The sequence below is a fragment of the Camelus dromedarius genome, chromosome 4, assembly GCF_036321535.1.
Source record: "Camelus dromedarius isolate mCamDro1 chromosome 4, mCamDro1.pat, whole genome shotgun sequence".
NCBI lineage: Eukaryota > Metazoa > Chordata > Mammalia > Artiodactyla > Camelidae > Camelus > Camelus dromedarius.
Window position 1 is genome coordinate 44,438,077 of NC_087439.1, and position 13,205 is coordinate 44,451,281.

Consider the following 13,205-nt stretch of genomic DNA (forward strand, 5'->3'; position numbering starts at 1 on the left):
ACTGGCTGAGAAATTCTTGCCAAAACTGGTATCTTAAAAACAAGCTTTTATTTTCAGATTGACCTCTTCCAGAGATTTCAGTATAGCTGTATCTCATGTTCAGTAGAGGTTCGCTGAGGTTTTTCTGAGAGGTATTGAGAGAAAATAAAAAGAACTCTGCATTCCCAGTTATACTAACAACTACTGAATCTCAGCCTTGACCCTTGACCTATTTCTGCCTATATTTCCTTATAAGTTGAGGTGGTTGGATTTTCTGATTTATAACTTCCTTCTGCACTTAAAAATTTTTTACAATTACATTAAATAGTGTGGATATTGTAGAGACGATAAAAAAAAAACTCCCATACTCCCCATGCAATCATATTTATTTATTTAGTTATTTATAATTCATTTTATTTCTCATAAAACTGTACTTAACCCATCCCTGAACTTTTCAACTCCAGGAATTTCAACTTCATCTGAGTCATCCATTCACAAATACACCCTGGACCTTATTTTCACTGATAACTGCTCTAAACTCCATGGGGTCTCTGGGACAGCCTGTACATCTTGTTTTCTCACTTCCTCCTTCCATACCTATATGACATCCCAGCTGAAACTTGAAGTTCCTTAACCCCTTAATTGACTTACAATTGCCAAACCCCATCAAGATTTTGCTTCCTTCCTCATGTATCTTAGGTCCCATTGCCTGCCATTTGGACCACACTCTCACCATCATCCTCAGTTCTTTTCCCCAGACTCACCCTTTCAAACTCCATCACTGCAGCCATCCAGCTGTTTCCCCTTCTCTTTCTAAAGCTGGGCTTCTGGGCCTGCTGGAGACAACCTCACCACCGTCTGAACTGATGCTGACACATGCTGTGCTTAGCACTTGGCCGCCTTAAGCTTCCCTTGCAGCTCAAAGTAAAATCACAAATCCTTGCTGATACATTCCAGGCGTCCGTGATCAGGCCAGTTGGTTCTCTGACCTTGTTTCCCCCTACCACACTCCATTTTTCACCGCCCAAGCCACCTGGTCTCTTTGCTGACCTTTGTCCTTGCCCAATTCATTCCCACCTCTGGGTGTTGCCACTTGCTATTTCCTCTTGCCAAAATGGTCTCCTTCAGATCTTTGCATGGCCAACTCACCCTCCTTCATAATTTCTCTCAAAAGTCACCTTCTCAGTGGGGCCTTCCATGACCAAATTCAACAATTGCAACTCTCCCCCCACATCATTTCAAATCTCCATTTCCAAGATTACATTTTTCCCTCTTAGAAAGGAAAAGATAAATTATCACTGGCTACCATACTATGTTTTATTTATTTCTGGTGTTTATTATATCTCCCCCACAAAGGGAGGGAGCTCTTCAGGGGCATGTGAGTTCCTCAACAACAGAGATTTTTGCCTATTTTGTTCTTTTCTATACCCTCAGTACCTATAATAGTGCCTGCTATCCAGTAGGCACTGCTATCCAGTAGGCACTCAATTAATATTTGTGAAATGAATGAATGAATGAAGGAGAACAGCCTCCACCCTATTCTTCATCCCTCTACAGACTATTCCCGTTGCCCTTGGCAGCTTTATCAAACTTCCACCATGATTCTCCCTCTATGCTGCCACCCCCATCGGAAGAGGTTCCTTTCCTCTAAAACCCAAAGCACTCACTCAACCTTCCTGCTCACCTTCTCACTGCACCTCACCTGCATCCCTGCCCGTTTTCATCTCTTAAGAACCCAGTGAGACTCAGGCTGACCCTACCATTCCAAGTCCAAGGTTAACGTTACCGCACCTATCACCTCTGTCTGCCATGAATTATTTAAAATTTCCTAAATATCTTCAACCTCTCCCTTTCTACCACCTCTGTTTCAGAAACTTACCTGGCACCTCCTTCTGTCTTCTAAGTTAGACTCCATCAACCTTGCCCTCATGCCGAAGTATGATTGACGTTTATTTTATATGAACTTTTAAACTCTTAAACTCTTTAAAGAGAAATATCTAATGATTAGATTTTAGGTTTCTACTATTTGCTTGTAGGGGGAATTTGGGGTTTCTTCCATAGAAAGAACCTTCTCTGTGCCCATGAAATCATACTTGTCCAACTTACCCTCTGCTTGTTTAGGTCAGAAATTCTGTGGTGTTCCTGGCCATACAGGGGGAGATTTGGACCTAACCAGAAGGGATATTTTCAAAGCTTTTTAAGATCAAATTATAGTAATATTTTAAAGAAAAAAAGAATGGATGAGAGACACCATTTTGTAGGAAGTGCAATGTGTATGAGAATGTATTTTGTGCTTTTTAGGGAATATTAGGGAATTAGTCCAGAAAATGTGATGCATTGTTGAAACAGTCACTTACTTTGATTTCTTATCATTGTTACCTGCCAGGATAAACACAATACACAAAGTTAATAATAATGACAAAAATGAAACTTACTCATTAACAGTTTTCCTCTGGAAAACATTTCTATAATTATTTTTATTCAAGGAACAATGCAAAATAAGTATTTGCTTTTTCTCCTTTCTCTCTCTCTATCCATATTATAGAAGAAGACACTCATTCACATTCAGGATCACTGCCTGGACTACACTTCTTGACTTTTCTCCAGAAAATGAGATCATTTTATTTTCTGAAGGTCAACTGAAGCCCAACATTTCTAAATTAGCCAAAGAAGATCTGATTTATTTGAACTACTGAATAAAACGGATATTTATTTATTGTTTGGTTCTTTAGAAAGATCAGGATTTATCTCTTTAAAATACAGATCACAAATCAACCAGACAATAAGATGTCATTGACACCCCTATGCCAGTAGAAGCCATAGGCTGGAGCCACATATTATTTTCCCCAGCAGAGGTCAGAGCAGATGGAGGGGAGCAGGCGAGGGGGGGTTCAGCGTCATGGGTGTAGGGAAGCCACAGGGAAAGAAACCCAAGGTGCTAATGTCAACTATCACCACGGGACAGCCCATCCTGGTTCCCCTGGCATTTTAATTTAATTTAATTAAGAGTAAAGAGGCAGTACAGTGTAGACAGAGATTAACCTCTTAGGTTTAGGAATCAGAACTGGATTAGAATTAGGCCTCCATTAATTATTAGTCATGTGATCTTTGCCAAGTTTAAAAAAAGAATCCAAGTTTCAGTTTCTGCTTCTGTAAAATGGAAAATCATAGGATTTTAAAAAAGTAATAATTGCAGCTTAGAATCATCTGCCCTCACTACCCACCAGGTATCGGTGCTACGGGCCCCCATCCACATCACCTCACTCTGGCAAGCAGAGCCTTTGTACAGTTCCTCTCAGGAAGTAGTGCTCACTAAACATTCACTACTATAATCAATTATAACAATAAGAAATAAAGGTAAGAATAATAGCCAGTACTGGAACAAAACTACTCCACCCAGGAAAGAGATATTTAAAGGTGAGGTGCTTTCACTCACCCACGCTTTGTGCATTCTTACCTGGCACTTAGACGTCCCATTACATGGCGTCTAGGGAGAAATACCCAGCCATGTGTAAGAATAACCCCAGTAATGGTTCTACTTATTGTTGCTGATTTTTCTCTGCTCCATGAACCTTCACTAGCTTGTTCCACTTTTGTTCTCACCTCTCTTTGTACAAGAGACAGTAAGAGAAAAAGACTACATACATGATCTGTCTGACTCGAAACCATGATTGTCCTCTCCAAACTTCTTTACACTGCGAAGGATTACTGAGTCAGACATGGTAACTGCAGTCCTCCAACAGCCCTAGAAAACAAAAGAATCATTACAATTATTATCTCTTTTCTCTTCTTTCCTCTTCTTCAAAGTAGCCAAATGAAACAGCAATTTAGTTCAAGAAATAACCTTCACTAGCAATCTCAGACAAAGGCAGACTTTTTAAAATTGGTTAACAACCCCATGCAAGAGTCCAATTATTAGGAAAGATAAACCCAAACCATTAATGATGGTTTTCGCTGGTTGATGGATAGGTGCTTCTTATTTATTTGTTCTTTCTCCTTATTTGGACTTGCTTGATTGATTGTTTTAAACGAGTAAAAATAAAACCCACTAGATGGACACAACCAACTGGTGACATTTCTTGGGTCGGTAAGGCTGACCGATACTGGCGGTTAGGCTTCGGCGCTCCTTTGTAAATGCTGCCCCTAGATCCGGAATATGGCAAGTCCAGCATGGACCAGGGGAACTGCTACCAATTCATTTTATAACACAAGTATAACCCTGACATCAAGACAAACAAAACCATTATGAGAAAAATACAGAATTATAATTACTTTTGGAAAGAAATGTTAAAATGCCAAATATGCTCGACATAATATAGCAGTTCCTGAAAAAAAAACAAAAAGCACCCATAGTGAGCAGTGTTGATTCCAGGAATGCAATGACTATCTAATGTAAAAAAAAAAAATTAATCATCTTGAGATGTGGAAAAAGTATTCAATAAAAATTAATATCTATTCCTGATGTTTAAAAACCCATAAAATTAGAAAAAGCATTATGTTGTAATCCAATGGATAAATTTGGGTACTGATCAGTGATAAATACTAAAATCAATCATTGAAATACTGGCAAAGATTAAGTATCCAATGGTGCAAAGTGTTGTGAAGATGTAGAGATACTACATTAAGTCATTGAATCTCCCTAAGCTTCTCTTGGCTATGTCAATTTCTCAAAATTTTCTTGTTTTTGATGATCATGACTGTTTTGAGAAGTACTGAGCAATTATTTTGTAGAATGTCCCTTAAATTGGGGTTTATCTGCTGTTTTCATGATTAGACAGGGGTTGTGTGTTTTGGGAAAGAAACCAGAGGTAAACTACACTTCTCATTACATCACATCAATCAAAGGTACTATCAAGGTGATGGTACCTATCAACATGATTTATAAAAAATTAATTTTAAAAAGTAAATTCAATATTAAGGAGAGTGAGGAACATTATTTAATTATGTAATTCATGAGGCCAGTTAAAAAAGTACTAAATAAACCAAATTTAAAATTCTTTTGTTCAACAACAAAAATTTCTTTAATATAGCAGTATTACATTCAGATTGTAATGGTTGCTGGTTATACCACTTTTGAAACTTTAACCAATTTTTTTTTCTCAAAAAGCAAAATGAACTCTTTGATAATGAGAAAATAATAAAACAACTGTAACAAGAATTGTGTTATTGCATTTCCTAATTTTAAAATGAGACTTTTTAAAGAATTCAGACTCCAGTTTTTTTGTGTCTTTGTTTTTTCTGGCTTAGCTCTTCATTTAAAAAGGTTTCTTTCCACTGGTGTGCAAATATTTTGCAGTATTTCGAGGCCATTGGTGCAGTGTCTTGCCCGTGAACTTCAGAATTTCACAGATCCTGGTACTGCCTGTGGCTTCACCCTAGGTTGTTGGATATGTTTTTTCACCTTTCTCCAGGCCCTGATTTCACCATCTTTTAGCTCAGGGAGTAGTTGTGATGGTGGTAAAATCCACCTTGCAGGACATGTGGGAAAATGACATGAAACTGTCCGTACATCGGTGAGCACAAAAGGAGAAGGCAGATAAAGTTCCCTTTGCCCTTCAAGCTTAGCGACGAAGCCCCCTCTGCCCCATCTCCACCACTGTTCTGGGGTCATCTGTCACACATTTTCTATTAAGGAAGAGAATGCTGATCAACCAACTAGTCGCTTCTCTTTCCTTCTCTACTTCCTTAGCAGTTCTGTACACTAGGATTCATATTAGGTTTACTTGCATTTTACTTCCTTCTGAACACAATGGTTTTTGTTATCTCCATTTTACTATTAAAAAGTCACATTCTCAAAGACAAAAATTCACACCCTTCAGCCAAAGTTCACCAAGAACACACCTGTAGTTTGACAATCTGGATTTATTACTCATAGCAGTGAGGGAGAACACACTGTGGGGGACCATGGGGTATCACAGTAAGAGGGTGTTAGGAAGAACCTATTAAAGGACTCAGGCTGTAGTCAGGAGATTTGGGAGAGGGTCTAAGGAAGTAGGGGTTGTTCCACATTGAATGCTGTCAGAAAGCCGGAGCAACCTTATGACTGGGTGAAGAAAAAGCAGTCACTCATTTAGTAAGAGAGAGGGATGTTTGATATTTTGTGGGTTCCACAATGACCTTATTTTTGCCTGTGTTTGGACAGAATTAGGAATTGGCCTTGCTTTGTCTCATTTTATCCTGGCCTCAGAGTGACCTTTTGAGGTTGATGGGAAGTTAATTTTGTGTGTCAGTTTGAGTGGGCTAAGGGATGCCCAGAGAGTTGGTAAAACATTATTTCTGGGTGTGTCTGTGAGGGTGTTTACAGAAGAGATCAGCATTTGAATCGGTAGATGATGTTCCACCAATGCAGACTGACATCATGCAATTGTTTAAGGGTCTGAATAGAACAACAAGACAGGGAAACTGAGGGCAGGAGAAATGAAAGGACATTTTTCCAAAGAAGATATACAGATGTCCAACAGGCACATGAGAAAATGCTCAACATCATTAATCACCAGAGAAACGCAAATCAAAACCACAATGAGATGCCACCTCACACCTGTTAGAATGGCCATCATGAAGAAGCCAAGGGATAACAAGAGTTGGAGTGGACATGGAGAAAAGGGAACCCTGGCACACTGTTGGTGGGAAAGCAAACTGGTACCGTCACTATGGAAAACAGATTTTGAGGACATTATGCTTAGTGAGATAAGCCGACAGAGAAAGACAAATACCGTATGATGCCACTTCTAAGAAAGCTGAACTTGTAGGAACAGAGTAGAATGGTGGTTACCAGGGCCTAGGGGGTGGGAAAGTTGGGGAGATGTTGTTAATGGAACAAACCTGTAACCAGAAGATGAGTAAGTTCTGGAGATCTAATGCAAGCAGAGTGATAATAGTCAACAATACTGTGTTGTATACTTCAAAACTTGCTGAGAGAGAGATTGCAAAAGATTTTACTGCAAAAAAAAATCATAATTATGTGATATGATAGAGGTATTAGGTAAAGCTACAGTGGCAATCATATTGCAATAAATAAATGTATCAAATCAACATGTATACCTTAAACTGAGACAATGTTATGTCAATTATACTTCAATTAAAAATTAATTAATTTCTCTTAAAGGCTGAGGAGTGGTGAACTTGCCCTTGTGCTTTAGCTGGGACATCCATCTTTTTCTGCCCTTGGACATCGGTGCTCCTGGTGCTTGGGCCTTCAGACGCTGACTGGGACTGAACACTAGTGGCTCCTCTGGTTCCTAGGCCTTTGGATTTGAACTGAAACACCACCACCGGCTTCCCACCGGGTCTCCAGCCTTCATCACTCACGAGTCAATTATTCATAATCAATCTCTACATATCGATATATATGCTATTGGTTCTGTTCCTTTGAAGAATCCTGACTCATACAGTTAGTATTCCACGAGATTGTTTATTTTTAATAGGAGAACAACACAGCTTAGCTGTGAGTGCCAGGCCAGCTACCAAATATCTGGGGCTGTTCCTTTGTTTTCCTTCTCAGCATTCAGTGCACCACTCTGAACTTTGGTAGTCCACTGATCAAAAATATAACAAGGTGCTATACTTCAAAAATGTACACTCTCCAGTGCCATAGGTCATGCCTTGGTTGCTCAGTCAGAAATGGAAGCTAGCTGTCTTATGGCCAGCTCCAACATGGCCCTGATGGCTTTTAAAGGCCATTGTGTTAAAAATGCTGATTACTTGCATGCACCCACAAACACCGTGACAATTTTATAACCCCACGTTTGGGAAACTGCAATGAGAAACCAAAATTACTAGAAAGAATAAACAAAGGCCTTGCTCGTGGTATTATCCGGCAAAGAAACGATGTTTCCAAAATTAGATGTTAGATGAATAGTCTCATATCATTATGAGTGTAAAATGAAACTCAGATATATTGTTAAGACCATGTTTTCTCCCACTGGTTAATTCCCTTTTTATTAGATAAGATCCTGGGAAACTCATGTAGCAGATGCTGGAGGACCCCTCTGCTAGTCTCTGAAACCCTGGAAACATAGCAAGAATCTAGCTTTCAGTGATAAACACATTTATTGTACAGGGCTGTGAGAGCATGCCTCCTCCTCACTTGGTACATTTATGATGTAAGAGTGCTATGTTTTGTTACATTACCTTTCCCCATCAATACAAGCAGATGTAACGCCATCTAATTCTACTCTCTCAGCTGTTATCTCTAGCATCTAAGCTAACTAGTTGTTCTCGAGCTCCCTGAAGTGTGTGAAAGGTTCTTGGATATCACAATTACAGGAGGCTTTAATTAGGGTTTCTTAGCAATTTACATGAACAAAATTGTACTCTAACCCATACAAAAGAACTCAGAGTTGAAAGTAAGGGAACAAAAGATTTCCTTTTCACTCTGCCTTTTTATATCATAAATTATTTTAATCTCTTAAAAATCTCTTTGGGAACAGATTGAGAATTTTTGAAGTCTTCTAGAAACACTGGCTTTCAATAAACTTAAAAGAATCTGGGAGTTAAAAGTAGGAAATCAAGATTTCTAAGAGTTGATCTGCAGACTTTAGCCACCTAATCATGGAATTGTCCAAGAATTCTGAGTTTCCCGTGCCATCACTAGTGTCCCCGTCCACCAAACAGCATGCGGTCTCTCACCTGCGTACTACATGCTCTTCTGTTTAACTATCCAGGGTTGAATTTTCTTTTTCTTTTGATAAAATGTGTAATCTTATCAACACAGAAACCCACATTAGAGGACAGTCTCCTGTTCTTTATGGGTAGGCATATCAAGGATCTCTCTACCTTAGAACATTAGCAACATCATTCTGGAAGACAGCTGCCAGAGAGGAGAGGGAAGAGGTGGAGAGCAGCACCCAGACGGGTCACCCGAGGGAGCCTGGGACACGGACAGACCTGAGAGGAGCTAAGTGGGCAGTGCCACAGGAGGTGGAGGCTGTCGAAACTGGAGGATGTGGGGTTCTACAGGCCATGCCAGGAGCAAATCAAAGATCCTGAGGGTCCAAAACGTCAGTGCCCCTTGCGGGCCACTACACCAAGACTGCTAGTGTGACTTCAAGACACCAGCCTGGGGCAACAGATGAGTGGGCTAACCTTCACCGAAGCCTGGGTCAACATTATCAATTGGCTACTGATAGTGTGAGGGAGAGAAGAAAGAGACAATAAAGGGGGAGAGGAAGGCAGGATACAAGGGGTGAGAGGGAGGGAGGAAGAGACTGGGATAAGAATAGTTCTCCCAGGAGCTAGGAAACTTCCAGGTTGAAGGACACAACAATAGGGGCATTCAGCCCACTGCCTGTTTTTTAACGTAAAGTTTTACTGGAACACAGTCATGCCCATTTGTCTTGTTTTGTCCTTTGCTGTTTTTGTGCTACAATGGCAGAGCTGAGTGGCTGCGACAGGGACTATTCACTTTCCCTCCCACACCTCATTCACTTTCTAGCTCTTTACAGGAATGTTTGCAGACTCCTGTATTATGAGGACAGTTCAGGACAGGCTGAAGCCCAGGAAGAAATCTCTGAGGACCTGATTTGCCCAACCAAACACCATATGGCATACCAGCCCTCCAACCTGCCTATTCCTCAGATTGTGGCAGGGAAGACAAGTGTCACAAATGAAATAAGCATGATGACTGTGAGTAGAGAAGAACAGGCATCTCCTAGACCCTCAGGTGGAGCTCTGCCCTTGTCTAGAGAGTTGGGTAAGGCTCTGGAACCAGTGCTTTTAGCATGGGGAGCTTGAAGATGGGACAAGTTAGCTGAGGGAACAGGAGACAGAAGGGTATCCTAGGCTCAAGCAAAGGCCCAGACTCGAGAATCAATACATAGGTTCAAGGACCCAAGGATGTCTGGGGTCTGAGGTAAAGTGGGTGAGGAGCCTTGGAGATGTGGCTCCTTGATTCTTCGGGGCCTCATAATTCTTAACACTGAGGGCTTAGGACCTTACACCTAGGGCAATACAAAATAAGGGCTGTTAGGCAAGAAAAGGGTATGATGTGATCAAATTTGTATTTTCAAAAACACACAGCACTCTGATCAGCCCACACCCAGAGAGACCAGGAGATGGAGTTGAGGACAGAAATGCCCCAGACCACGCAGCGGTGCGCCCTCACTGGCCAAGGCCAGGAGCACGCGCAGTTCATCTCCCTCCCGGGCAGCTGGGCCTGAACTGACCAAAGCAAACAGGCTGTGCAATGCCAGAGTCGAGCCAGCGGTGCCCAGGCTCCTGTCACTTTAGGAGACGGTTTTTCCTCGACTCCACCAATATTTCCAGCTTTGAATTTTCTCTGGGGAGATTTGTTCTGCATTCTGTTTCGTTTTCTCCCAGATACTACTTCTGAAACAGGTTGATCTTGCCTAGACTGAATCCAGGAGGAAGAGGCTGAGGTTTTTCCACATTCAGGCCAAGACGGGGAGGGGATCTAAATGCTCTAGCAGTCCCTGGGGAGCTGGGGGGCAGCAGGGGGACGAGGCCAGGCTCAGGAGTGAAGTGGCCTTCTCCCACCCCACATCACACTGTGAATATCATCCCTGGCTTTTCCCCTGTGGAGTCTTCCCTTCTGGACATTGTTCAAGGCCACCAGCACCACACTCTCCCGCTCCTGAGCTGCTCAGAGAAGAGTAGAACTGCCCTTGCTCCTCATGAATTTACAAGTCACTTTCAAAGCCACAAATTCCTATTTAAAACAAACAAACAAAAAAACCTTAAAAATGTCCTTCACTGCTGACATTTAGGGATATAGGAAGGGGCACCTTTGCCATTATCAAGCTCAGCAAATGATTTATTTCTCCCTAGGACCACTAGAGGAGGAAAGAAATACTGATTTATGCAAAGAAGTAAGTAAATACTGCCTTGCAGATAAGCAGGTTGCGGGGTAACAGGTCATGGGGTCAACAATGTGGAGCTGCTGCCCGGGGAAGGATGAAACTGAGGCCCCTTCAGCCCTGAGGGCCACAACTGATAGAGAAGGACAAGAAACACACAGTGATCCCCGTGGGACACACGGATATTCCTGCTTCCCAGAGTCACAGCTGAGATGGAGAACTAAAGTGATCTTGAAGAGAATAGAATTTAAGGTCAGAGTTACTCCCAGCAATCCTTTGTCTCCACATGCACAGTTCTGTCATCCTTATAAATCAACACAGCTCTACTACTTGATTCTTACAATGAAACTCGGCATTTTTCTAGCAATCTCAGTGTCTTTTAAAACCACAGAGTGAGCAATTTTTTCCCCTAAATTATTTCCCAGTCCATTTCCAGCATTTGTCAGCAAGTATTTGTCACCATTACCCTTAGTAGTAGGACACAAATTATTCAAGAAGCTTACAATCAAGTGCGGGGAGGGGTGTGTAAACGGTAACCCCTAGGCATCCCCTAGGGAGATGGAGGCATCAAACAGAAAATTACAGAAGTGTTACAAGGCAGAGTAGGAGGGTAACTAAGTCTGGGGTGGTCGGGGGTGTGTGTGGGGATGAGGTGGGGGTGTGGCTACACACAGAAAGAACCTCTACTAAGAAAAAGCCTATAAATAACTTAATATTTACAAGCTTTAAAATACACTTTAAAAGTATAATAAGGGTAGGGGGGGTATGACGCAGTAGTAGAGTGTGTGCCTAGCGTGCCCAACAACAAAAAGTATAACCATTATTAGATCCCAATATAAAAGTTCTAGGTACAATCATTATAATCTGCCTCTAACACGTCTAGAAAACTATTCCCCCCCTCAGAACATTTATAAATATTGCACATAATTCCCAGTCTTAAATGTGACTGATATTTGACCTGTGTTCAAATCGTCAGCAACACATATTACCAGCTAGGGAAACCTAAAAACAGAAATTAGATTCTAGAAACCAACTTTCTCCCTGCCCAGAGCCATGAACCCAGAGCTCATATTTTTCAGTTATCTAAATTATTGAAAACTAGGAGAATGGCATCAGTATAGTTCTGTGTTAGACCAGCACCAGCTTCCTGAGGTAAGATCTGTGATGGTCAGTGCCAACAGAATTGTGCTTTTATGAAGCCCCGTTTAAAATGTTCACTAGCATTTCTACATTGGGCAGATTATTCAGTCTTTTCACCCATTTGCACCACATCCCCCCCACATACCAAACACACATACGCATTCTGAAGAGAACTGATGCATTAAAAAGTGTAACTATAAACGAGACAGCAACCAAGCAACCAAGAGTCATCTTACATATAATATTATGAAATCATGAATGTGTTCTACAAGTTCTTATCCAAGCCTTGTAATATTGTTTATTGCATAATGAGAGGCCAGCTTTTACTTAATCAGAAACACAACACCCCACAAAAACCTAAAGGAAACTGACTTGCAGAACATAGTCCTCAAATGCTGTAGACAGTGTAAGTCACTTACCTGTGGACATGAACTTGAAGAAGAACGAAGAAACAATGGACTCCACTGCGGAGAGTGAGTCAAAAGGTTTTACAACCTCTTCCAACTTTAGTTTTCATCATAGTAAAGCACTGAACAGAATTCAAGCTTTTTTGAGAACACTATCTATTTGCTTAAGGGTCAATGCCCTGAAGGCCAGCCCAAGCAGAGTTCAGTGACATGTGAGGAAAGGTTGAACATGCTCAAAACAATAACCCCAAATACAGAGTGCACTTGAGAAGCTCTCCGCGGGTGTCAGCAGGCTTTAGGAATTGTTGAGTTGGCTTTGAACGAGAGGAGAGACGCCAGCAGGGGGTGCCCAGCAAGAAGGTGTCCAACTGGCCGTGTCCAATTCTTCTTTTGATACACCATTTTGAAATGTTACTTAAAAATACAAAAAGGCAGAAAAAAAAATTTAAAAACCTTTCCTTAAAAAAAAAAAACCAAAAAATTTTCATCCTCAATTTGAAAGATTACTCTTGGAAAATCATTAAGAGGCAGGCCCATGATATTCTTGACCCAGCCCGAGTTTCGTGGAGACAGATAACCTCAAAGAACACCTGAAATAGCCTTTTGCTCAAAACTCTGAGTGCTCCGATGACCCTTGCACCCCGGCCTGAACAGTAAATAACCTCAGGCTCTACCCACCAGATGAAGTCCTGTGTAAGTAGAGATTAATGATTTTTTTTAAAGGTTCAAATTAACAAAAGTCCAAGTCAAATAAACACATACAGCTTCTCCAGCGGCTTAGTGCTGCCATCCATATCTGTTTCTCTCCCTTCTTGTTGGTCCTTCCATCTTCATAAATGCTTCTGTATTTTCTCCCTCCCTGCCT

The 13,205-nt window shown here is 41.2% G+C and overlaps 1 protein-coding gene across 1 annotated transcript in view; it reads right to left on the reverse strand.

The window, feature by feature from the left end:
• The window catches only part of ABCB11 (ATP binding cassette subfamily B member 11), a 73,116-nt gene extending 60,539 nt beyond the window's left edge, over positions 1–12,577 (reverse strand). Inside the window, exons 1-3 of the mRNA XM_010982480.3 lie at positions 12,353–12,577; positions 3,625–3,724; positions 2,337–2,358 (exon numbers count right to left, since the gene is read on the reverse strand). Coding sequence (XP_010980782.2) covers positions 2,337–2,358; positions 3,625–3,700 — 98 coding nt within the window. The 5' untranslated portion in view covers positions 3,701–3,724; positions 12,353–12,577. The remainder of the gene's footprint in view (positions 1–2,336; positions 2,359–3,624; positions 3,725–12,352) is intronic.
• Positions 12,578–13,205: the final 628 nt, after the last annotated feature.